Source organism: Notechis scutatus, chromosome 3 (genome assembly GCF_049901735.1).
Source record: "Notechis scutatus isolate UNSWTSFEM ecotype Mainland chromosome 3, rNotScu1.2, whole genome shotgun sequence".
NCBI classification, from domain to species: domain Eukaryota; kingdom Metazoa; phylum Chordata; class Lepidosauria; order Squamata; family Elapidae; genus Notechis; species Notechis scutatus.
In genome coordinates this window covers 187,023,511-187,048,271 of record NC_142011.1, presented here as the reverse complement: position 1 = coordinate 187,048,271, position 24,761 = coordinate 187,023,511, and the positions used below count along the sequence as shown (strand labels likewise).

At 37.8% G+C, this 24,761-nt stretch overlaps 1 protein-coding gene across 1 annotated transcript in view; it reads right to left on the bottom strand.

Moving 5' to 3' along the window:
• RIMS2 (regulating synaptic membrane exocytosis 2) overlaps positions 1–24,761 on the bottom strand; it is a 286,641-nt gene that overhangs the window by 121,055 nt on the left and 140,825 nt on the right. The window contains exons 16-18 of the mRNA XM_087962082.1: positions 24,425–24,578; positions 21,127–21,153; positions 5,418–5,486 (exon numbers count right to left, since the gene is read on the bottom strand). Coding sequence (XP_087818208.1) covers positions 5,418–5,486; positions 21,127–21,153; positions 24,425–24,578 — 250 coding nt within the window. The remainder of the gene's footprint in view (positions 1–5,417; positions 5,487–21,126; positions 21,154–24,424; positions 24,579–24,761) is intronic.

Below are 24,761 nucleotides of genomic sequence, written 5' to 3'. Positions count from 1 at the left end.
AACTGAAAGAAATATAGAGGCTTACTGATTTATTTTTTTCTGGGTTTTTTTCCCCCAAGTAGTATGGACAGTAGAAAATTTTTCAAATTGCTCACATAAATTCACATAAATTCACAAAAATAGCCTTTGTCAAGTAGAACCATATAATGAAGCCATTCATTTCCAACAACAGTCAGCTAATAATTTTGGAAACCTCAAAACTGAAATAAGTTTCCGTTACAGTTTTTTTTCTTTCCCAAATAAGTATAGAGAGCAGAAGCACACAAAAATTCTAATGCTTGGTGACATCCTAGATCCCAGACAGCTGTATATGCAAAATTATCTGCCCCCCCAAAGGAATTATGTAATTTTTATCAACATTGAATGGAATGCATACTTTTATTTCTTATTACTTTTGTAGGGAATAATCTTTTTGAAGTTTTCTGAAATCTGAATCGTATCTACTTATTATTCTTTTGCTTGGGCCCTCTTCCTACTAAGTGTCAAGATTCTTACTAATGAACCCAAGCAAATCAGAACTCTGAGACTTGGCTCCTTCTCAAAGGTCTTCTTTAATGAGTACATCATATTGACACAGCTTCATGGGGAAACCAAATCTAAATTTTTCCTGTGGTTACAGTATAATTAAACTAGAAAACAACCCCATCCCCAAGTGTCACAAGGTCATGTTGGCAAATTGGGTTAATTGGCGGACTCTTCAGGCACTCCTTGCCCAACCTTATTGGTTGCAAGGCAGAGATGACTCTGCTTCTCATGAGAAAGTTCTTTGTTGTGTCTAATAATGCATTCCAACCTCCCTCCCCACCCCTTTCCCCTCTGTGTAGCAACTGAGGAACAGAAAAATGGATGCTGCCAGGTTCAGTTCAAAGTTGACACTAAGTTTATCAATCTCAACATTATTCATAATCCTACAGCAAGTATTTTTGTCTAGTCTTGGTCCCAAACAACTTTAATCTTTTTTCATAAAAAACTTATTTCCTTAGTTTACCAGATGTAATGTCCAGAATATTTCCTGCCATCACAGAATTTTCATTATAATTTCTAAAGATGATACAGCCTGGTGGGGGAAAAGGCTAACTTCTATATAAGTCTTCCTTAGGGATGTGTCAAAAAAAGACAATGCCCTACTTATTCTTACTGATATAATTTTTCCATAGGTACACAGCTGTAAGCAACAAAATTAAGCAAAAATTATTCAATTACATGAGGGAGAAAACCATTATTGAACAAGTTAAAAACATAACATTTAATAAAATGAATGGTATATAAAATGGAATAATATTTTAGATAAAGCTGTCCCTCATCTAGAAAGTGCTAATTCAAAACAAGCTACTTAGATATAATGTGTTCATTACGCCTTTTCATTGCTTCCCAGGGGAAGTCCTTTAATGGAGCCTACCGTATCTTAATTAAAAACCTGGAAGCTGGGGGAACTTGTCAACAAGCCTATATAAACTGCTGATTTTATTACAAATAAGATTATAAAAACACAAGGGAGGAAATCAAAAATTGTGACACAGCGTATAAAAGAAGCTGAAACTGGAAAAATGTAAATAAATAAATCTAAAACGAAGGAACCTCCAAGATTATTTGCAGGGTAGTCACAACATATCCAATACGTAGAAGATGGCCCAGATTCTTGGACTTTGAGCTATATCATTGACCAAAAATTTGGTACTCTCCTTTTATCTGGCATTGCCAGATAGGAACAGCTTCAAGAGGGACAAATATGGAGTAGCCAGGGCAAAAGGTGATACCTGCCTAAAAGTCAGCCAAATCAGCCAAATCAACCCTGACAATCAGTGGGGTGACAGATGTTGCAGCTAGATTGGGGGTAACTTGGAACAGAAAAGTGGCAAAAGACACACTCTTCTGATCTTTGTTACTTCTCCAAAGTCTCTTTTCCTGCCATGAGAGTCAAACCTGGAAAATCAATTTTGAAGGAAATTTTGGAATTTAGCATTCAATCTTGAAAAAATGAGGCATGGAGGAAGGAAGAAATGAAACAGAAAGAGGACTACATTTTCATTTAGTATACAGTCTTAATAGCTAAAAAAAGTATAATTTGCACTGCAAAATTCCTGGATCAGTAATAATTGATTACACTATTTTTAAAAGCATATGGGGAAGGGAAAACAATTTGTCATAGCTTGTTATGATGCAGGTTAATGACATCTGTTTGAAGATTCAACTACAAATAAAATGCATCAATGAATGTATGCAGATTTTATTACTTTTAAATTGTCTCACCCTAATAGCACTGCTATTATATCTGATTCTATTTCTTTTTTCCCTAAATTTCAGTCATTCCATTTCAAAATTCAAGCTGCAGCAAGAGAAAGAAATAATTAAGATATTATAACCATGCAGTCTCTGTGAAAAACATGCATTGGCATTTTTTAATGCCATAAGGCATTAAGTGAAGAACTGTTTGATCTACGGAATGGGACATGGATTCTTGAGCTTAGGAACCTGAACTATTGTGTCATTTGTAACCTAAAGAGAAACTGTAAATATTGTGTGTGCCTAAATCAGTGTTTCTCAACCTCATAACTTTAAGGTGTGTAGACTTTATCTCCCAGAATTTCCCAGCCAACATGAAGCAGAGTATCTTAAGGCTGTTGATGTTGAGAAACACTGGCCTAAATTATTGTGGCCTGGAAGTACCCTTCAGTACTAGGAATTTTAAGCTGATCAACAAGCATGCAGTTTATTTATTTTATTTTTATCCTGACTTTATAGTTTAATAAATAACTCAAGGCAGCGAACATACTTAATACTGCTTCCTGGTCTTATTCCCCCCCATAACTATGTGAGCTGAGCTGAACTGAGAATGACTAACGCTCTTAGCTGAGCTAGTTTTATGGCTAAGGCAGGACTTTGGTATAGTTGTACCTAACATTGTACAACTGTACAATGGTACAGTTTCAATGTATCATTGTTTTCTAATTTGCCCATGAAGCAGGAATTCTATAAGTAGAAATTTCATTTACGAAAAGAAAGGTCTATTTTAGCATTGGGAAGATAACTGTTTTGCTTAAAAACACTAATCATTATAATTCTGTCCCGTCCAAGATTTATGGGAGGAAATGTAGTTTACCCCAGAAAATATTTAACATGTGGAATATATATTTTTCTCACTAAGAAATAATAGTAGCCTGGCAATGTTCTTGAAAACATAATGAGATACTTTCACATAAAAATAGAACACAAATTAGGTGGTTATTTACAGCAAATAAATTACAAAGTTAACACCTACCAATTAATACTGAGAAAACTCTTTATTCTGAATGGTTTTTAAATATTTTAATTAAAGAAAAGCTCTAAGTGCCTTTCTCTCTAATCTCCCATATTTGGAAACAAATGTATTTAAAATTTGTTTAAAAGTACATATGCAGTTCTTCCCATTTTTTTTTTTACTTTTGAAAATGCAAATTAAAATAAGAGAAAAAAATAGGACAGCCATTTGTCACTATTATAATGCTACTTATCCAGCAGCTGACTGTACTCACAAGTGTTAATAAGGTAGGTAATAGGGAAACATTAGTTGGTAAGAAATGAATTGCTCTTGGAGCAACAAAGTGTTTAAATAGAGGCTGGATAGATATCTGTCAGAAATACTATAATAGTGAATTCTTGAATTGCCTGATCCTTATAAAGAAACTATTATACTTATGAATCAATCAGAACTGTTAATAATGTTTATTGCATTTGCTTCTCAGAAGTTTTAGTAAGACTGTATAACCATGATTAGGTAAATACAAACAATAAAATAGGCATTGTCTTGTCTGACCATTTAAGCTGCAGTTGCCATTAAGGAAAGCAACTATCAAGTCCTTAACACTGTGCTTCACCTGAAGATGGAACAAGGGCCATACATGTTATTGTCAGCAGTATTAATACTAAAGGGGTGCTACAAAGTTTGCAAAAGCAGCAAGTATAGCCCCTGTATGTTATCAGTCCATAGCTCTAGTTGTCGCTAGGGGAGTTTTAGTAAAATATAAAATTGTACATTTTTTCTTTTGAGGCAATGACAGCTTTTAAATAAATTGTCTGATTAACAAAACTTAAAAATGTAAAATTAAGATAATCTGCCATAAATAATAAAAAATAGAAAAGATGTAGTAAATGTAATCAAGTGAGTATATTCATTAAGAATATAAGAACAGGATGAACATAGCTTGAGTTCAATGTTCTTAACTGTAAACATGAATGCTAAACAAATGAGAAACAAAAACACTCCATAGTGACAGCAAGATGGAAAGAAAATAATCAATTACCATTTCAACTTTGTTTCCAAAATTTCATGCTATCCCCATTAACTAGGATTTTTATGAAATAAAATAATACAAGCTCTAGCTCAGAAGGATTATGGAAGGAGATAAAGCAGGAAAGAAAAAGACCTCCCTACTTTTAGATGTTATTAAAAGGTTCAAATCATGAGGGGTTTTTTATGTTAATGTTGGGCTTATTTTTAGAAAGTAGTCTATTCCTAAAGCAAGCAAAGATATGGAATAAAATTCTGACACAACCCAAGAAAATGTATTTAGAAAGAACTGAAATATTTCAAAGATAACCAAAAAAGGGCAGCAATTGAGAGGAGTTTCTATAATACCAGGCAAAGAAAAAAGCACTTCTAAGGTATGAATGAAGATAATTACTTATACTGATTAATATCAACAAACAATTGCTAAAATAAATGACGAACAGATCAATTCAATAGCAGTAGACCTATTTTCTAGACTTAAATTATACTTCTCTTGAATCATTTCCAACCAAGTTAATGGAAATGTTTTTCCTTCTTTTCCTCCAGTCTATGAATAAGCAAGATTCTTGCTATGAATGAGGTAGAAAGTTGCAAAATTATTTCTGAAAAGAGTAAGATTTTTTTTTCAATAGCCAGAAGATGTTCAAGTTTTTCTTATATGTATTATTTTTCTTATATGTATTCATAACTATGTTTATACTTATACCTGTTATAATCGTTTGACAAAATAAAATAAATAAAAAATAAATAAAAAAATAAAGTTTCTTAACATGCATTCATGCACGTATGACGTCTTCAGCATAAGCAAACCTGATAGCTGATAACTTTAAATTGTTGTTTCAACACTTTATTGCTCCTCCTCTATTGTTTCAGTGAAAAAGGCAAATAATGATTTTCGATCTCACTCAAACTTGCATTTTCTGAGATTTAAATAAATATTAAATTTCTGGCATAAAAATGTGCCTTTTTTGTTTTGTTTTATAATTATGGATTATATCCAACAACAAATGACTGAGTGCTACTGCATTCTGTCATTCACTGTAATGTTCTCACTGACTACCTTCAAATACAATTATGGAAGAAAGAGGGTTGAATTCATCATGAAAAATAATATTTCAGAATTTTAAAAATATGTCTATAAATATTTTACCTGACACTACTCCTATTCCATCATCACAATCATAATCCGAGATTTCACTATCACTTATTCTTTTGGATCCTGCAAAAAGAAACAAATAATTAAAGAGTGATCATAACTATTACAGTAAAGAAGTAACGTGTTTATTTTGCATTCATTTTGTGAATAGACAGAGAAAAATACTATTTCAAGTATTAATTTGGTTAACATAACATGTATTGAAATAAGTTAATAAAAATATCTTCTAAATCAATTGCTAAATCTGAAAAGCCAGACCCATAAGAAAAAAAATATTAGGTTTTGGCCTACCATTTTATCTGCTTGTACACAAGAGATGTCCTAATATTTGCAACGAACCAAATATAATTGACTTATTAACAGTAAAAGAGTTTTACTCTCAGAAGCAGAAAACATAATCCTCATTGGAATTGCAAAAATGTGATATGAAAACATTTTTAAAAAATATATAATGACTAAATGTATTTTATAAATACGAGATCATATACTGTATGCTCAATCATAATTGAGAGAATAGGAATAACCCAAATATATTTGTTTTCCTCCTTTTATTTATGATGCAAATTTTCTTTGCTATCATTTATCATAGTCTATCGGTTTCTCCTTTGACAATTATGGTTAACTCTAATTTTCTTAACCTAGCATTTAAAGTTTTTTTCTCCTTCCTTGAGTAAGTCCCTACAAACTTCTTGGCAAGGTTTGTAAGAAGAGATTGGATAGCCATTTGTCTGGAATGGTTAATGGGTCTCTTCATGAACAGGAGAAGGGGGCTTGGACTAGAAGATCTCCAAAGTCCCTTACAAATCTGTTATTCTGTAGTGAAACAGTAGGGATCTTTATATATGAGCAACAAAAATTACAGAGAAGGCAATATTTAATTCTTCAAATTGTTCACAGTGCTTTCTCAGAATTATGTGCTCCACTCCTCTACTCGTACCAGAATACCTTATGCCACCAGACTTCAAATTTTAGACCTAGACAACCTAGAACTACACCACCTTTGGTCCGATCTAAATATAGTACATAAAATTATCTACTGCAATGTCCTACCTGTCTATGAATACTTCAGCTTCAACCACAACAACACAAGAGCACACAATAGATATAAACTCAAGGTAAACTGCACTAAACTTGATTGCAGGAAATACGACTTCAGCAACAGAGTGGTCAATGTCTGGAATACTCTACCTGACTCTGTGGTTTCTTCCCCAAACACTTTAACCTTGGACTGTCTACTATTGACCTCACTCCTTTCCTAAGAGGTCTGGTGTGCATAAGCACACCAACGTGCCTACTGTTCCGAACTAAGCAGACTCGTAAGCCTGCAACTCTAATAGTTTTCTTTCCACGGCAGGATCGTAATCCTGCACTTTTGATTGGTCCGTGAATAGCGGATCGTGATTGGTCATTTTGGGCTAATCCGATTGGCTAATAGCGGGCCGCCATGATTGGACGCTCCAAAGCGTGGCAAACTCAAATCATTGGTTGATGATACAGCAGCCAGCTCTATAAAAGGAGCTGCTGCTGCCCGAGTATTTTCGCTCTGTTCTGAAGTCACTAATAAAGAGTTTGGAGTCACTATTCAATGCCTCGTCTCCGTTCATTGCACCCACTCTCCCAGATCTAACACTGGCGACGAAGGTGGGATGCGGAGACGATAGAGCTGACTGAGCACTCGCTGAACACTAACAGAGCACGTGGCTGAGAGCGCACCAATAGCGGCAGAATGACCAGCGGCGCCATACCACCCGCTCCATTTGATCCAGACAATGAAGACTGGGACTCGTATATGGACAGGTTTCAAATGTTCCTGGAAACCAATAATTTGAAGGATGCTACGCCTGGCAAGAAACGAGCTGTCTTCCTAACCCATTGCGGACCCGCCATTTTCAAGATGGCAAAGGCACTCGCCAAACCAGCAGAAGTCAAAACGATGGACTGGGATACCCTTGCTCCCATCGTCAGGGCCCATTATGCCCCAGCGGTGCCAACCCTCATTAGAAGACACGAATTTTACCAGAGGGACCAACGGGAAAGCGAGAGCGTTGGAGACTTCATAGCGGACCTCAGAAACTTGGGTGGACTCTGTGGCTTCGCAAATCTTGAAGAAGCCATGAGAGATCGGATTGTTCTGGGTCTGAGAGACCTCACCACCCAGAGCAAGATTATGGCGAAGGGGAACATCGCCCTCGCAGATGTCATCGCCGATGCTACTGCAGCAGAAGCAACCAGGAAGTCAGCAGCCCGTATGCGCTGAGCGAACGGACCAAATCGCCAACAACACTGCTCTTCCCTCGGAAAGGCACACAACGGCCACCCACCATGAAGACCTCGAATCCTCGTCAGAAAGTGAGGAAGAGGAAGTCAACAGACTCAGGTCGGAGCGCGATCAGCGAGACCAGCGGAATCGTAAGCCCCCATATCAGTGTGCGGGATGCGGGGGAAACCACCCGCGGTCAGACTGCAAGTTCCTAGACGCCCTTTGCCGTTCCTGTGGGAAGAGGGGCCACATTGCAAAAGTCTGCAGGGGCAAGCGAGGTTCCAGCCAAAACCGAAGAGAAAATAGTTTCCGGCAGGCAACAGGCACCCCACCATTAAATCGGGAATGCCCAAGCAACACATGGAACCACTACAATAGAAATCGAGCACCAGCCACTTCTACCAGATGAGAAGAGGCGCACCAGACCATCACCATCGGCCACGCTTCATCCCTTGATGCAAGGAAAATCCGAGTAAGGGTCACCATTGAAGATCGCCCATGCGTTATGGAAGTCGACTCCGGTCTTCCCTATCAATGGTCTCCTGGAAAACCCTCAAACAGCTGATCCCTGACATCCGCCACCAGGATCTCAGCACTCAGAAACTTATATTGAAGGACTATCAGGGAAATCGAATCCCAGTCACCGGTTCCAGTCACGTCCAAGTCTCCTTCAAAGACCACACCGCAACCCTACCTCTCACCATTGTCGACAAAGACCGACCCAGCTTATTAGGATTGCAGTGGTTCACGCCGCTTGGAATCGAGCTGGCAGGCATCAACCAGACCGTAAGCGATGACTGGGAGGCGGCCCTCGTCCAGGACTTCCAAGAAGTTTTCTCCGAGAAATTAGGCAAGTACAAGGGGTCCCCTATATCATTTAATCTCTGCCCTGATATTGCACCCATTCGCCTTAAGCCTCGTCGAGTGCCCTTTGCACTCAAAACAAAAATTGATGAACAATTGGACAAGTTAATAGCCCAGGGCGTATTGGAACCCATCGACCACACCTGATGGGAGACCCCAATTGTAACCCCCATAAAACCTGACGGCTCTTTGAGAATCTGTGGGGATTACAAGGCCACCCTGAACCACGCACTGCAGCAGAGCGCCTATCCCGTGCCCGTGGTCCAACAACTTCTTCACTCACTCGGGGGCGGAAAAATATTCACGAAGCTTGACCTAGCCCAAGCGTACCAGAAGCTGCCCGTAGATGCAGAGACCGCAGAAGCCCAAACTATAGTCACGCACAGAGGTGCGTTCAAATGTAACAGACTCCAGTTCGGAGTGAGCATAGCACCTGGCATCTTTCAAAGTCTGATGGAAAGGTTCCTGCAGGGCATAAAAGGGGTTGTACCCTACTTCGATAATGTCTTGATAGCCGCCCCCACAAGAAGCCAACTAGAAAAACGCCTAAGGATGGTCCTTCAAAAATTTTAAGACGCAGGCCTAAAGGTTAAGAAGGAAAAGTGCCAGCTGTGCACTGAGAGGGTTGAATTCCTTGGTTACCTGCTTGTGACAAAAAAAATTAAATACTTAGGAATTTGGCTTACTCCACAAAGCAAATCATTAAAAGAAAACAACTATGACAAACTTCTCCATCAATCCAAGAAAGATTTAGATTCCTGGAGTACATTACAACTTTTCTTATTGGGTAGGATTGCTCTGATTAAGATGAATATTCTGCCAAAATTTCTATATCTATTCCAGACAATTCCAATCAAATTAAATAATTTTTTTTTTTTATGGAATTAAACAAGATAACACTGAAATTTATTTGGCAGGGGAAAAAAGCTAGGATTAATGTAAAAGCCCTACAAGATTTGAAAAGCAGAGGAGGGTTAGGCCTGCCAAACTGGGAAATATATTATAAGGCAGCCACCCTACTATGGATAAAGGAATGGGTGAATTTAACCAACAAAAGAACACTAATATTAGAAGGCCACGATATGCAGAAAGGATGGCATGCCTTTCTGTGGGAAACTGGGAAACCCAGGCAATCATATTTCCATAGGCATCTTATCAGGGACTCTCTATTAACCAATTGGAAAAAAGTATGTAAAAAACTCTATCTAAAAATACCGATTTGGCTATCTCCAATGGAAGCGATAGTACACCCTAATAATTTAGATATAACTAAAATGATTAAGTACGAAAATTTATTAGACCCACAAGGAAAACTGAAAACACGACAAGAATTACAAGAGCGAGGATTTAAAATTGATCAGTGGGTGTACCTTCAAATTCATAGTAGATACAAACAAGATATTAAGGAATTTGGAATCTACAATAAATTACAGACTTTAGACAAAATTCTATTAGGACCGAGCAAAAAAAAATATATCTAAATTTTACAAACATTTATTAGAAACTGAACTAGAACAAGAAATTGTCAAAGGAAATATGATTGCGTGGAGCAGAAATGTGGGACGGAGCATTACCCTAGCAGAATGGGAAAGGATCTGGAACAGGAACATTAAGATCACGAAATCAGCAGCTTATAAAGAAAACGCATATAAAATGTTTTATAGATGGCACCTGCCCCCTTCGAGATTGGCGAAGATGCACCCCAACACGAGCCCCAATTGTTGGAAATGCCAAAGCATAGAAGGTACCTTCTTCCATATGTGGTGGTCATGCAAGGAAACCCAGAAGTACTGGCAAAAAATTAGGCGCTGGCTAGAGGAAATAACCAAGGAACAAATTGAGTACAAACCAGAGTCCTTCCTTCTAGGAATTTTCGATAAACAAATACCCAAAAAATAGAAGTATATTGTAATTCATATTTTAACCGCAGCCAGACTGGCATTCGCCCAGTGCTGGAAATTACCTTCCATTCCCACTGAACATATGGTTATTCAGAAAATTTTACAATGCGCCGAAATGGACAAACTAACCCAAGCATTAAAAAATAAAGAATCCTCAACCTATTACAACAATTGGAATCCTTGGTATAATTGGCTAAACCAAAGATAGATCACCTCTAGGAAAATTATGGCCGAGGGCCTCCGAAGCAGAGATAAAGAAAAGCATCGCCGACGATACTTTTGAAGAAGAAAGGATCTTACAGACAGTCACAAAATATGGTTTTATTTTAACTGTTTTCCCTACTCTACCCTTCCCCTCCCTTACTCTTCCCTTTTTCCTCTCTTAGGCTTTCCTCTCTTTCCCTCTTGGCCTATGCTAAGGCCTGTTTGTCTTTTTGTTGTACATAACTGGTAGTTGTGTTGTTCTTTTAAAGGTAAAACTAATAAAGTATTTTTTCAAAAAAAAAAGAAAAGAAAAACGCCTAAGGATGGTCCTTCAAAAATTTAAAGACGCAGGCCTAAAGGTTAAGAAGGAAAAGTGCCAGCTATGCACTGAGAGGGTTGAATTCCTTGGTTACCTGCTTGACAAACAAGGAATTCACCCTACTGAGAAGAAATTGGCTGCAATAAAAAACGCCCCAAGACCTAGAAACAAGACGGATCTCCAAGCCTTCCTGGGACTCGTTAACTTTTATAACATCTTCCTACCCCAGAAGGCGACCGTTGCTGAACCCCTGCATAGGCTCCTCGACAAGAAGGCTTCCTGGTTCTGGGGACGTCGAGAAGAGCAGGCTTTCCAGCAAGTAAAAGACCTTTTAACATCAGACGCTGTATTGATACAATATAACGAGACTCTACCATTAACTGTCACCTGTGACGCCTCACCGTTCGGAGTAGGAGCCATCCTGAGCCACGTCCTGCCAAACGGGACGGAGGCACCAATTGCATTTTTTTCAAGAACTTTATCTAAAACTGAGAGAAACTATAGCCAATTAGATAAAGAGGCCCTCGCTATTGTGTCTGCAATCAAACGATTCCACGAGTACGTGTATGGACGATCCTTTTCCATAATCACCGATCACAAACCATTGCTTGGCATTTTGGCAGGGGATAAACCAACTCCCCACATCCTATCGCCAAGAATGACACGCTGGTCAGAATTTTTAGCCGCATACGATTACCAATTAAGACATCGACCGGGGAAAGCCATTCCCCACGCTGATGCCTTAAGCCGCTCACCACTACCTGAATTCCTAGACGATCCAGCTCCAACCCTATCCACACTGCAAATCGAGACACTCCCTTCACCACCACTAACTGCGCAAGACATCGCATCAGAAACAAAGAAGGACCCTTGTTTGGCACGGGTCCTCAGCTGGGTGGAGAGAGGTTGGCCTGACAGCGAACCCAACAACGCAATTAAACCTTTCAAAAACAGACAGACAGAACTTTTCTCCCAAAAAGGGTGCGTGTTGTGGGGAGACAGAGTTATCATCCCAGGAAGACTACAAAATAAAGTCCTGAAACTACTGCATGATGGACACCCGGGCATCATGCGAATGAAGGCACTAGCAAGGAGCTACGCATGGTGGCCAGGTATGGACAGACAAATAGAAACCTGGGTGGCCACCTGCAACAAATGCCAGGAAACACGTTCGACTCCACCAAAAGCACCACCAACAGAATGGGAAACGCCCAGAGGTCCTTGATCCCGTATACACATCGATTTTGCGGGACCTACCAAAGGACATACATTTCTCATAACAGTGGATGCCTATTCAAACTGGCTCGAGGTCCACAAAATGAAGAGCACCACCACAGAGGCAGTCGTTAAAAAATTAAACAGACTATTTGCTACACATGGCTTACCAGATGTCTTGGTTTCAGAAAATGGCCCGCAATTTACTGCTTTGGCGTTTGAACAGTACCTAGCAGACCGGGGGATACGCCACGCCTTAACATTGCCTGCTCACCCTGCGGCCAATGGTAGGGCTGAACGCATGGTCCAGTTCACAAAGAAAACATTACACAAAATGAAGCAAGGAAACATCCATGACAAAGTCACCAGGATGCTTCTCCTTCAACATATTACTCCAAACAGCACCACGAACAAAAGCCCAGCCGAACTCCTGATGGGCAGGAGACGTAGATCACATCTCGACCGTCTGCACCCTGCCTACACGCCGGAAAAGCCCCTGGGTTCCAGCAGCAAATATCGCACATTTAAGGTAGGTGACCCGGTTTTCGCAAAAAACTTTACCGATGACCCATTGTGGGTTCCCGCTACAATAACACAACTTATGGGTCCCCGTTCCTACCGTTTAGAAACCACAGATGGGAAACTGTGGAAGCACCACATCGACCAACTACGCTCCAGGATGACACCTACTCCCTTCACTAACCCTGAAATCCAAACCAGGGGGGGAAGGGAACTCGAGGGGGTTGAAAACGAACTAGCACCTGACCCAATACACAAAACCCCACAATCAGTACAAACAAGCCCAGAATATTTACCATTCAAAGAGGAGCCGTGGCAGGTGGTCATCTCTCCGAGAAACAGCAAAGCGGGATCAACAAGCCCAGAGGATCCAGAGAACAGCCTTGAAGGGAGTAGTGATGGCACACCCGAGTCGCCCAGCGCAGAAGTCAGGTCACCCTTACAGCGGGACACAACAAACAGCCCACGGGAACCAGAGTCCGGGCAAAGACTGGTTGAGCAACGCAAATCAGGTAGACAGGTGCGAAGGCCTGCCTACCTGGTAGAATACATCACCCCACCCTTGAGACGGAACCTAGAGGGGAGGGGTGTTCCGAACTAAGCAGACTCGTAAGCCTGAAACTCTAATAGTTTTCTGTTAGGTATAACATTGATACCAAATATGGTTTGGGTGAATAAATATATAAAACTTAGATATCATGGTTTAAGTGCTTATCACTTTAAGCACAATGCAGCAGGCAATTAGCCGATTAAGGGTGCGGTTACAAGTTACAATATAAGGAAGCATTAGAAGCTGGAAAGCTGTTACTGTAACTGTTACTGACTGTAACTGAGTGCTACTGTAACTGTGTGCTGCTGCGACTTACTGTGTCTTACTGTGACTAACTGTGATTACTGACTGTGAGTGCCTGTGACTGAACTGTTTTTGTTTGCTACTGTTTGCTGAATATCCAGCGTTTGTTTCTCTGGAGAGTGAAACCGAGGAGGAGAAGATATCTTTATCGGCTGATAAAGATATTGCAAGGACTCTTAACTTGGACTATACTAGTGAGTCTTACTGGATGGAAATACTGTGAATGACTTAATGGACTGAATGACAATGCTTAAACTCTAACTGGATTAAAAACTATTTAAACTACAAACAGTGTTTGTGTTCAGTGTGTGTATACTCTGGGGCCCTTCCGCTCTCCTTTGGTTGCCTGGCTTGACTACTGCTGCAATACTCTTCTAGGGGTTAATTCCCAAATCCCTAACATTGGTTATGGGCCCAGTAGCATAGTCTAACTAACCAGGATATAGCAGAGAGAGTTGGTGTGAGTTGCACATTACTGTAAAACAAACTGTTTTAATTAGTTTAAAATAGTCAAAATATCTGAAGAGTAATGGCACAAGTAAATTTGTCACAACTGTCCATGATATCCAGGCTGGATGGAACAAACTATGTTTCATGGTCAATGAAATGTAGTTTACTTCTACGCAGAGAAAGTTTGTGGGACATTATAGCAAACCCACCAGATGTGAGTAGATGGGATCCTGCTAATGATGATGATAAAGAAAAGTTACAAGACTTTAAACTGAAGAATGAGCAGGCTTTATGCATCATAGGACTGACTCTCTGTGATCAGCAGCTTGTCCATATTCGTGGAGAAGAAAATGCTGCAAACTGCTGGGAGAACCTCAGGAAGATTTATGTTCGGGACAGTGTAGGAGCACATATAAATCTTACACGGAAGCTTTTTCGAACGCATCTTCAGAGGAATGGAGATATGTTAGTTCATTTAAACTGTATGAAGAGCATTTTTCAAGAATTGCAAGAAAAAGAGCTTATATTTAATGAACTGCAACAAGTCTACATAATATTATCTTCATTAGATCAAAGCTATGATGACTATGTGACTTCGTTAGAGGTATTGCCAAAAGAAAGCCTCTCATTAACCGAGATTACAGGCAGGCTACTAGAAGAAGCCAGAAGAAGGCGTGAGCGTGACGAGCTGAGAGAAGATAAGAAAGAAGAGAAATTATCTTCAAAGCTTGAAAGAAACCAGCAAAGCAAAGTAAAGCACCCGGAAGAAGAGAATTTATCTTCGACGGCATACACAATTAAAAAGTGTTTTAATTGTGGAGGCAGAGGACATTTGGCAAGATTCTGCAAAAAGAGAAAAAGCCAGAATGTAAAAAGCCAAAGAAAGCATTTGAACTAGCCACGTTTAGCAACTCTGATGTGAAGAATAATTTATGGGTGGTTGACAGTGGCGCATCCCACTGCATCACAAGAGATAAGACAAAATTTATAAAAATGTCTACAAGCTCTCAACATATATCTCTTGCTAACGGCTGGAACCTGAAAGCAAAGGTCAAGGTTTTGCACGTTGTCCGTACATAAACCAGGATATAAAAATGTTGTATGTACCGCAACTAAAGTTTAATTTGCTTTCAGTAAGGGTATTAGATAAATTAGGTTATGTAATTACTTTTAAAGATAATAATTGCATAATTGAAAAAGATAACAAAAGGGTAACTGCAGCTTTAAATGGAACATTATATGTATTAGATAATAGTAAGAAAGGGGAGGCACAAACTGTATTTAATAATATAAAGCCTCATGATGAATGTATCCATTTATTGCATAGGCGTTTGGGGCATGTAAATTTTAAAATGCTAAAACGTACAGTTGAGTTATCTGAAGGAATAAGGTTAAAACCTTGTGATAAATATTTGCGTTGTAATGTTTGCTGTGAAGATAAGAGCAAAGTATTGCCTGCAAATAGGCTAAATGGTTTCAAAACAAAAGAACCTTTAGAAGTAGTATTTGCAGACATAATAGGTCCAAAGAAACCCAGTATGGGGGTGCTAGATATATACTGAGCATTATGGACCATTATTCTAGATATGGGTTTTGCTATTTAATGAAAAGCAAAACTGAAACATATCAACATTTTTTCAATTGGCTTAGGTTTGCTGAAAGAAAGTCTAAACGTCAATTGATAACCCTGGTGACAGATAATGGTACGGAATTTATTAATAACAAATTCCAGAACAGACTTAAGGTAGCTGGAATAGAGCATAAGAAGTCTGCACCATACAGGCCAGAACATAACGCTTTTATTGAAAGAAGAGGCCAAACACTACAGGCAATGGTTAGAACAATGTTAAATGATTCTGGGTTACCTGATTCTTTGTGGGGAGGCTACAATGTGTGCTAATAACATATTGAATAACGTTGTTAATACAACGACAGGTGAAATTCCATTTACCAGGTGGCATGGCAGGAAACCTGACCTAAGTTACCTGCACACATTTGGTGCACCAGCATGGGTGCATATTCCTGCACAACTCAGAAAAAAAGGGCAACATAGAGCTAAAAGATTTTTCTTCGTTGGTTATCAGGCAAACCATAGGGCATATAGATTTTGGGAGAAAGGCACATCTAAAGTGTTATGTAGTGCTAGTGCCCAATTTCTAGAACATGAAGGATGGGAGAAATTAGAACAGGATGCCAATAAAGATGTAATTATTGAATCCTATAGAAATCCCATTAGTTATCCCTGTAATTTTAAAAATAAAGTAAAGAGACAAATACAGGATGAAATAGTGCCCATAAAGGAAGAAACAGAATCAATAGATGAACAGGATGAGGAAGATGAACAGGTAGTAGTTCAACAAAGTCCTCCTGTAAGCCCTGTAATTCCCAGAAGAACTACACGTGTATCTAGACCGCCTGATAGGTACCAGGCTAACACAGTGTGCCAGATTAATCAAGTTCCTAATTCTGTAGAAGAAATTAAAAAGTATCCTAATAAGGAAAAAGAAAGATGGTATGCAGCAATGAATAAGGAACTGAATTCATTAAGTGATATGAAGGTGTATGAGAATGCCAAATTACCTGTAGGAAAGAAATCCATTGGCTGCAAATGGATATTTAAGGTAAAAATAGATAAAGATGGTAATTTAATCCATAAGGCAAGGTTAGTAGCCCAAGGTTTTAGGCAGAATGCTAATGACTACAATGAGGTGTTTGCACCTAGTCTTAAGGCAGCAACCTTGAGGGCAGCTTTAGTGTGGGCAGCTAGTAAAACTATATAGTTAACCATCTAGATGTGGAAACTGCTTACTTGCACGCCCATTAAAACATATTATTTATATGAAAAAACCTGTTGGTATTAAAAGTGAAAATAAGGATAATAATGATTGTTGGTTGTTAAAGAAAAGCCTCTATGGTCTTAAACAATCAGGCTATGAATGGAACCAGTATATTGTAAAGGAACTAGACAATATAGGATTTAAAGCTGGTTTAGCCGATCCATGTCTGTTTAAGAGGGAGACAAATGGGAAAGTATCATTATTATTACTATTCACAGATGATATTGCATTGATAACTGAAACTAATGATGAAGCAAATAAAATAATAGCATCATTAGGAAAGAGAATAAAGATCAAGCAATTAGGGAGATAAAGAAGTATCTCGGTTTGAATATAAAGAAAACACGGAAAGGTTTTAAGATATCTCAGGAAGATAAGATAAGCAAATTGCTAAAAGATTACAAGATGGAGCTTTGTAAGCCAGCTAAGACTCCAATGAGTCAGGAGTTTAGCAACACTGATGAACAAAGCCCGGAGTTTGATAAGGTGATTTATCAATCTTTAATTGGTAGTTTGAGTTATATTAGTAATTGGTCTAGACCAGATATTTCATACTGCGTGAATCAGTTGGCTAGATTCAATTCTGCACCATGTGAAAGACACTGGATTGCAGCTAAGAGGATATTAAGATATCTTAAAAAGACGATGAATTATTCATTGTATTTAGAACCAAAGGATGATTTAATTTTGAGTGCTTATGCAGATGCTAGCTTTGCATCAGAAAGAGACACTAGAAAGTCGACTTCAGGAACAGCCATAATGCTGGGTAAGACATTAATAGGCTGGAAGTCAATAAGACAACAGCATATAAGTTTGTCTACTATGGAGGCAGAATTCTCCTGTTTATCATTGTTATGTACAGAATTAATAATGTATAAACAAATGTTAATTGATATAAGTATAACTGTAGATTATCCTATAATTATACATGAAGATAATCAGGCAGCAATTCAAATGGCCACAAATATTGGAGTAAAAACAAGGAGCAAACATACAGATCTAAGATACCTAAACGTGAGACAATCTGTAAGAAGTAAGATGATTCAGCTAGAGTACTGTATGTCGGAGGACAATTTAGCTGATAATTTTACTAAAGCCCAAGGTGCCAATAAGCACCAGGAGAGTTGTGAAAAATATGGGATAAGATTGTAAGGTATTATATATTTATTTCACCCAAAAGGGGAGTATGTTAGGTATAACATTGATACCAAATATGGTTTGGGTGAATAAATATATAAAACTTAGATATCATGGTTTAAGTGCTTATCACTTTAAGCACAATGCAGCAGGCAATTAGCCGATTAAGGGTGCGGTTACAAGTTACAATATAAGGAAGCATTAGAAGCTGGAAAGCTGTTACTGTAACTGTTACTGACTGTAACTGAGTGCTACTGTAACTGTGTGCTGCTGCGACTTACTGTGTCTTACTGTGACTAACTGTGATTACTGACTGTGAGTGCCTGTGACTGAACTGTTTTTGTTTGCTACTGTTTGCTGAATATCCAGCGTTTGTTTCTCTGGAGAGTGAAACCGGAGGAGGAGAAGATATCTTTATCGGCTGATAAAGATATTGCAAGGACTCTTAACTTGGACTATACTAGTGAGTCTTACTGGATGGAAATACTGTGAATGACTTAATGGACTGAATGACAATGCTTAAACTCTAACTGGATTAAAAACTATTTAAACTACAAACAGTGTTTGTGTTCAGTGTGTGTATACTCTGGGGCCCTTCCGCTCTCCTTTGGTTGCCTGGCTTGACTACTGCTGCAATACTCTTCTAGGGGTTAATTCCCAAACCCTAACATTTTCTTTCCACGGCAGGATCGTAATCCTGCACTTTTGATTGGTCCGTGAATAGCGGATCGTGATTGGTCATTTTGGGCTAATCCGATTGGCTAATAGCGGGCCGCCGTGATTGGACACTCCAAAGCGCGGCAAACTCAAATCATTGGTTGATGATACAGCAGCCAGCTCTATAAAAGGAGCTGCTGCTGCCCGAGTATTTTCGCTCTGTTCTGAAGTCACTAATAAAGAGTTTGGAGTCACTATTCGATGCCTCGTCTCCGTTCCTTGTACCCACTCTCCCAGATCTAACACCTACCATCCCTGTCCTATTGTTTCTTTTTTTATTCGTATCCATTTCATGTATTTATAACCATGTTTATACTTATACCTGTTATCTAATACTTGCTTCACAAATAAATAAATAAAAAATAAATAAAATAAATTCTTTAGGTTGTGAAATAACACACTAAAAATTAGAAGAGAAAAAACTTCAATGGTAACCTTTATTATTACAAATTAATAAGTAGGGAGGAAAAGCATCTTATCATTACCAACACTGAGCAAGAAAAGCTTCAACTGTGTGTGCTCAGTGGGTGAGGATTTAAAGTGTGCAGGGACTGCCTTTCATTGCTGGAAGCAACTTCAGCATTTGCCTTCCTGTTCCCATAGTTTGTGGTTTCTTGTTTCTGACTCCTACTCTCAACCTCAGCAGGTTCCTGATCAAGTCTCTGGCTTGTCTCATGATTCTTTCAAAACATTGTGTGTTTTCAGATTACAGACTAAATGGTAAGTACCAGACACACATTTCTCATTTGCCTTTTCTAACATCGCTCCTCTTTTGCATTCCACACATACTCCCACATGTCCATACCCATACTCTCCTTGTGCCTCTAGCTCAGGGGTGTCAAACTCAAGTTCTGTGGGCCAGATTTGGCACACGGGTGCTTAGATCTGGCCTATATGGCCATCTTGGAAATAGCAAAGGACCAGCCCATGGTGGTGGCTCTACTAGTGAAAATGGGGCATGGGGAGGCATGTACCACCACCCCACACACACCTTTTTTGGCCTAGATGGCCTCCTGCAGCACGCTGCTGGCCAAAATGGGGTGCAGGGGAGGGCTTTCATGGTCCCCCTGGGCCCCGTTTTGGTCAGCAGGGGGCTGCAGGGGGCATCCATCCCATCTGCCATCTGTCCCATCTCCTCCCCACCCCCAGCTGGCCTGCGGAGGATAACTAAAATGGTGATCCGGCCCTCAAAGAAATCCAGTTTGACAGCCCTGCTCTAGCTCATCTTCCCTCACTGCTTTTGCAACCAAACTCTTACCCAGTGTGTATGATGCATCGAGAAGCCTTGCCATAATTGCACTGTTCTAACCATCAGTATGTGCACTCTCCCTCACTTCCCATCAATGCTTCTACTGAACCTCTTTTCCACTATATGCTATGCCCTAGTACTTTCTCAAGCTTCATACACAATCTTTCACACCATGCTTGCATGAATGGTTGCCTCTCTGCTGAAGCAAGGACATGAAATTTAATCTGGATGACCAAGCAGTTGAAAGAGGAGGTGGTCCCTCAGAAAACCCGGTCCAAAGCCATTTAGGGTCTTAAAGGAAGGTTGATTTAATTTGAGGCTTTAATGTAAAACAGCAAACTGGATGTATTTATTTACTGAATTGATTTAGGAAATTGTATCCAATTCTATGATTTAACTTGTTCTGCTGATTTCATTTAAACACAATATATCTCAGATGTTTAAGTTAATCCATTTCTAATCAAATTTCTGATTCAAAACAAATAACCTTGCAACAGTTATCAAGAAAAAATGTTAATATAGAGCTATGAGTATTACAGATAAGATTGGTATTTACTGGGTTTTTTTAAAAAAAAACATAGCTGGAAGACAAATATTTCTAACATATAATTTCTGATTAATACCCGTGGTGGGATTCAAATAATTTAACAACTGGTTCTCTGCCCTAATAATTTCTTCCAACAACCAGTTCACCAAACTGCTCAGAAAGTTAACAACCGGTTCTCCTGAAGTGGCATGAACTGGCTGAATCCCACCACTGATTAATACCACTATCAATAAAGGAAATATAATCACTCCATAGTACTCCTGTATAGTGTCATATCAGTAAGGAATTATAAGTAAGAAGGTAATATATTAGTATAAATTTTAAATTTAACACAAATTGTCATAAAGTACTATCAAGATATTAATATTAATATTATATTAACTTTACATTGAAACACAATGAATGAATGGTTAGGTGGCAGTTCTATTTTTTTAGCAAATTGTTTATAACACTAGTAAGAATTGTATGATTAGAAATAGTGCAAGGATAAAGACTAATTTTTGAAAACAGAAAGGAATCCAAAAAAAAAAAACAAATAAGCAACTGAACTGGACCACAACTAATAGCAAAAGCACATCAATAGCATTAGGGGGAAAAATCACAAACAATAAATGGCATGCTTTTAAATTACCTGGATTATATGAATATGAGCCTTTATCTGGAAAATTGTAAAATGAAGTGATATCAGAAAATATATATATGAGGTTTTGACATGTAACAGAAATGTACTTAATTTGAAAGGTTGTATATAATTAAGTGGAACTGCTATTTTTATTTGACAAAGCAGACATGAATTATACGTTTTTTATAACTTTTTAGAGTAATCCTATATATATGCTATATATATGCTATATTTCCTATATATATGCTATATTTACTGTATGTCCCTACTCCATAATGATCTGGTGATCCTAAAAATCATCAGGGTGCTTTAGCTATTTTCAAACACAGAAAACTTCATTCTGTTAGTTCTATTTGCTAGCCAAACACAACAAGATATAATATTGACATAATTCCTTAACTGGTGTTTGGCTCAATAATCTTATTTCCCCCATAGTTTCCTACTTAATTATCAGGGTCTCCCTACTGTTAACTTTACACTTGCAATGCTCTTCGGTGTATCATCTCTCCCTATTGCAAAATAACTTCCTCTTTTTCTCACGTTACTACAGATATGTTCAGCATTATGAATAATGGATGTGAAAAGTTAGTGCTATTATCATAGAACTTAAAGCTTTTTCCTTACAAAAAGCTGGCTGTTTGGGGAAAATCTGATATCCATGGGGATTATGTTCCAGAAATAGGAGCCACAGCAGAAAAGGTTCTCCAGTCCTGTAAAATGGTAATGTTTAATGGAAGGGATCTGGAGTGCGAGAATGTACCAGAAACAAGGGGATATGCATAGTCCTTCAGATAAACAGGTCTTCTGTCATGAACTGCTTTATAGGTAACAACCAGCACCTTGAATTGCAGCTGGAAGCCAACTGGAAAACAGTGCAGCTAATGGTGACATATGGGCTCACTAAGAAGCATCTCTTTCTGCTTGCACCAGCTATAGCTTCCCAATGGTACCAAATTCTGCACTGATAAATTTCCAAGAGAGTCTGCCTTAATTCACTGTAAAAAAAAAAAGCCCCGAGAAATTCCTATTATTGTTTCCAAGAATTTGTATTTATCGTGAACTAGTATTAAAGACTCTTTATTGAATTGTTATTTCTTTCTTGATTTTGCCACCTACATGAGACCTGAGAGAGTTCATTAAAAGTATTGTTTTACTTTTTATAAAAAACACATATAATGCCAAATTGTGGTTTGGATTCAGGGTTAGGTATCTTTAATTCTCATGATTGGCCTTTTGTGTTCCAATTCCTTCTGCCATAACTTTAAAATGAGGCAGTTCTAAATCCATCATAACTTGCCTGTAAACCAAAGGACAAGTCCCAATTCAAACTTGAGGGTCCTTGGTGCTTTCTGAGTGATTTGTTTTATTGCATAAATTTCATTACTCAAACTAGGTAAGATCATCTGTACTAGTGATATTGATGACTAATTTGGGTAATGACACATCTGAAAGAAAACTCTTCTTTATTAGTAACCAATTCAAATTGTTCATGCTCTGGTATGGACCCGAAGTGTTTATGGAAAATATAGTTTAATCTAATTGACATGCCACAGTAAGCTATGGTTCACCCCCAGTAAAAGTCAATCATATTACAGAAGATTTTAAAAACTAGGACTATAATCTATGATGGAAAATTTGAATTATTCTTTAATTATTCAATACCAGAATAATTGGACTAGATTAATGTTCTGTTACATTACATATTACATAAGGAATCTACTCAAATAAGCACATTAGCCTAACATGCCCAAACCATTTATTGTATAAAAGAGAGCAAAAAATTAAAAGAAGCATAAGGTCATGTTTGAAAACAAAATGAGAAACACTTTTTTTAACATTATGCATCACAATGCTAGGTCCTTGAAATGTTGGAGAATTTTACAAGTTGCATATCAGCCTCTGGTCTATTGTTTTGCTGTTGTTGCAAACATTATAAATGTAGATTGTGCAGGTTAAAAGTGAATACAATAGTATTTACCATTGTGATTTTAAAAAGTGAATACTTATAGTATTTTAGGCTTCAAGGAACCCTGCATAAAAATTACTTTTCATCTTTTTTTGTAATTTTTATGCAGGGTTCCTTGAAGCCTAAAATACTATAAGGATTCCTCCAGGGTAAAAGATTGAGGCAGTCAGATTTAGGGAACAGGACTCAAATTTCATTGCTCACCTATATGAACTGCATTTCATAATTCAAAATGTACCAAGTTTAGATTTGTTTTTGTTTATTATATGTATAAGCTGCCTAACTCCACCTTGACTATGGGAGGGTAAGACTTGCATATAAAACAGAGGTGTGAACAACTTTTAATATTTCTTTTTTTTTCTGTCCAGGAAGAAATGTTAAGGAATCCAATTGATCTTGGTATGATGCTCAAAGGATTTTAAATCTACTAGCTAACATGTTATATTTATAATCATATTTTTATACACATGTAGCTAAAAGGAATGTTTGTGAAGTTTAAGGATTTCAAAGAAGACATATTAGACATATTTGTGAAGCAAAGGGAAGCATAATGTAAAAGAAGTTTTTAAATTTATGTAAGATTTATATTCATGGATTTTACAGATATATATTTTTAAAAAATCATTTTCAAATCATTTTTAAAAAATTAAATCAATGTATTACAGTTTGATTTTTTTCTTCAAAATTTATGGCTGAATTCTCCAAATAATTTTTTATTGTAAATATTATTTTTTCCAATACAAGTACCTTAGTTAACAACCATTTGTTCAGCAATTATTTGAAGGGATGATGATATTGAACAAGGAGACTTATGGCCTTTCTCAAAGTGGCGGTAGTCACAGTGTCCTGAAGTCATGTGATCATCATTTGTAACTTTCACTGCCAATTTCTGACAAGCAAAGTCAATGGGGAAGCCAGCAGGAAGTTACAATAGCAAGTACATGACAATATACCTAATGATTGGGATTCACTGAACAATCACAACTGGAACTGTAAAACTACCATTGATGGAGTTAGAAATTACCGTTATTAACTGAGGACTACCTGTATTTCCAAACTGTTGTAAAGGCCACAATTGCATTGTGACAGCTACATGTAGAAAGTAATACTGTATATAATATAAATGGGCAAGACAACAAAAAGGAACTAGAGAAAACAAATTTCTCAATATACAATGAATTCTCGACATTAGCTTTTCCTGATTCTCAAACATGTAGACAATATATATCAATTAGTTTATAAAAACTGAAGAGATACTATATTATTATTATATAAATTTTCACTTCATAAGAAAGCATTTCAATTAGCCCATTCACAAACTAATAGTATTCTATAACCTACTTTGCAACCTTCGTGTAGGGCTATCGCCATGAAGTTGTCGACGTGGCAAATATGGGGAAGGATGGGGAAGTGGCAATGAGGACATATCATGAGTCTGGAGTTTGTACCAATGAGGCTCATCATCCAGTAATGCTGTCTCTAATTCAATAAGAATCTAAAAAAAGATAATAAAATAAGAACTGTTCAAATAAAACACATCATTTGCACTATATCTGTTTAATAAAATATGCACTATGTGATATTTGTATATTTACTTACGTTAATGGAAACTGAACAGCTTCAAAAATAGTTACAAGGTATATAAAAAGTGCTACCAGGAATATGGGATAATACAGCA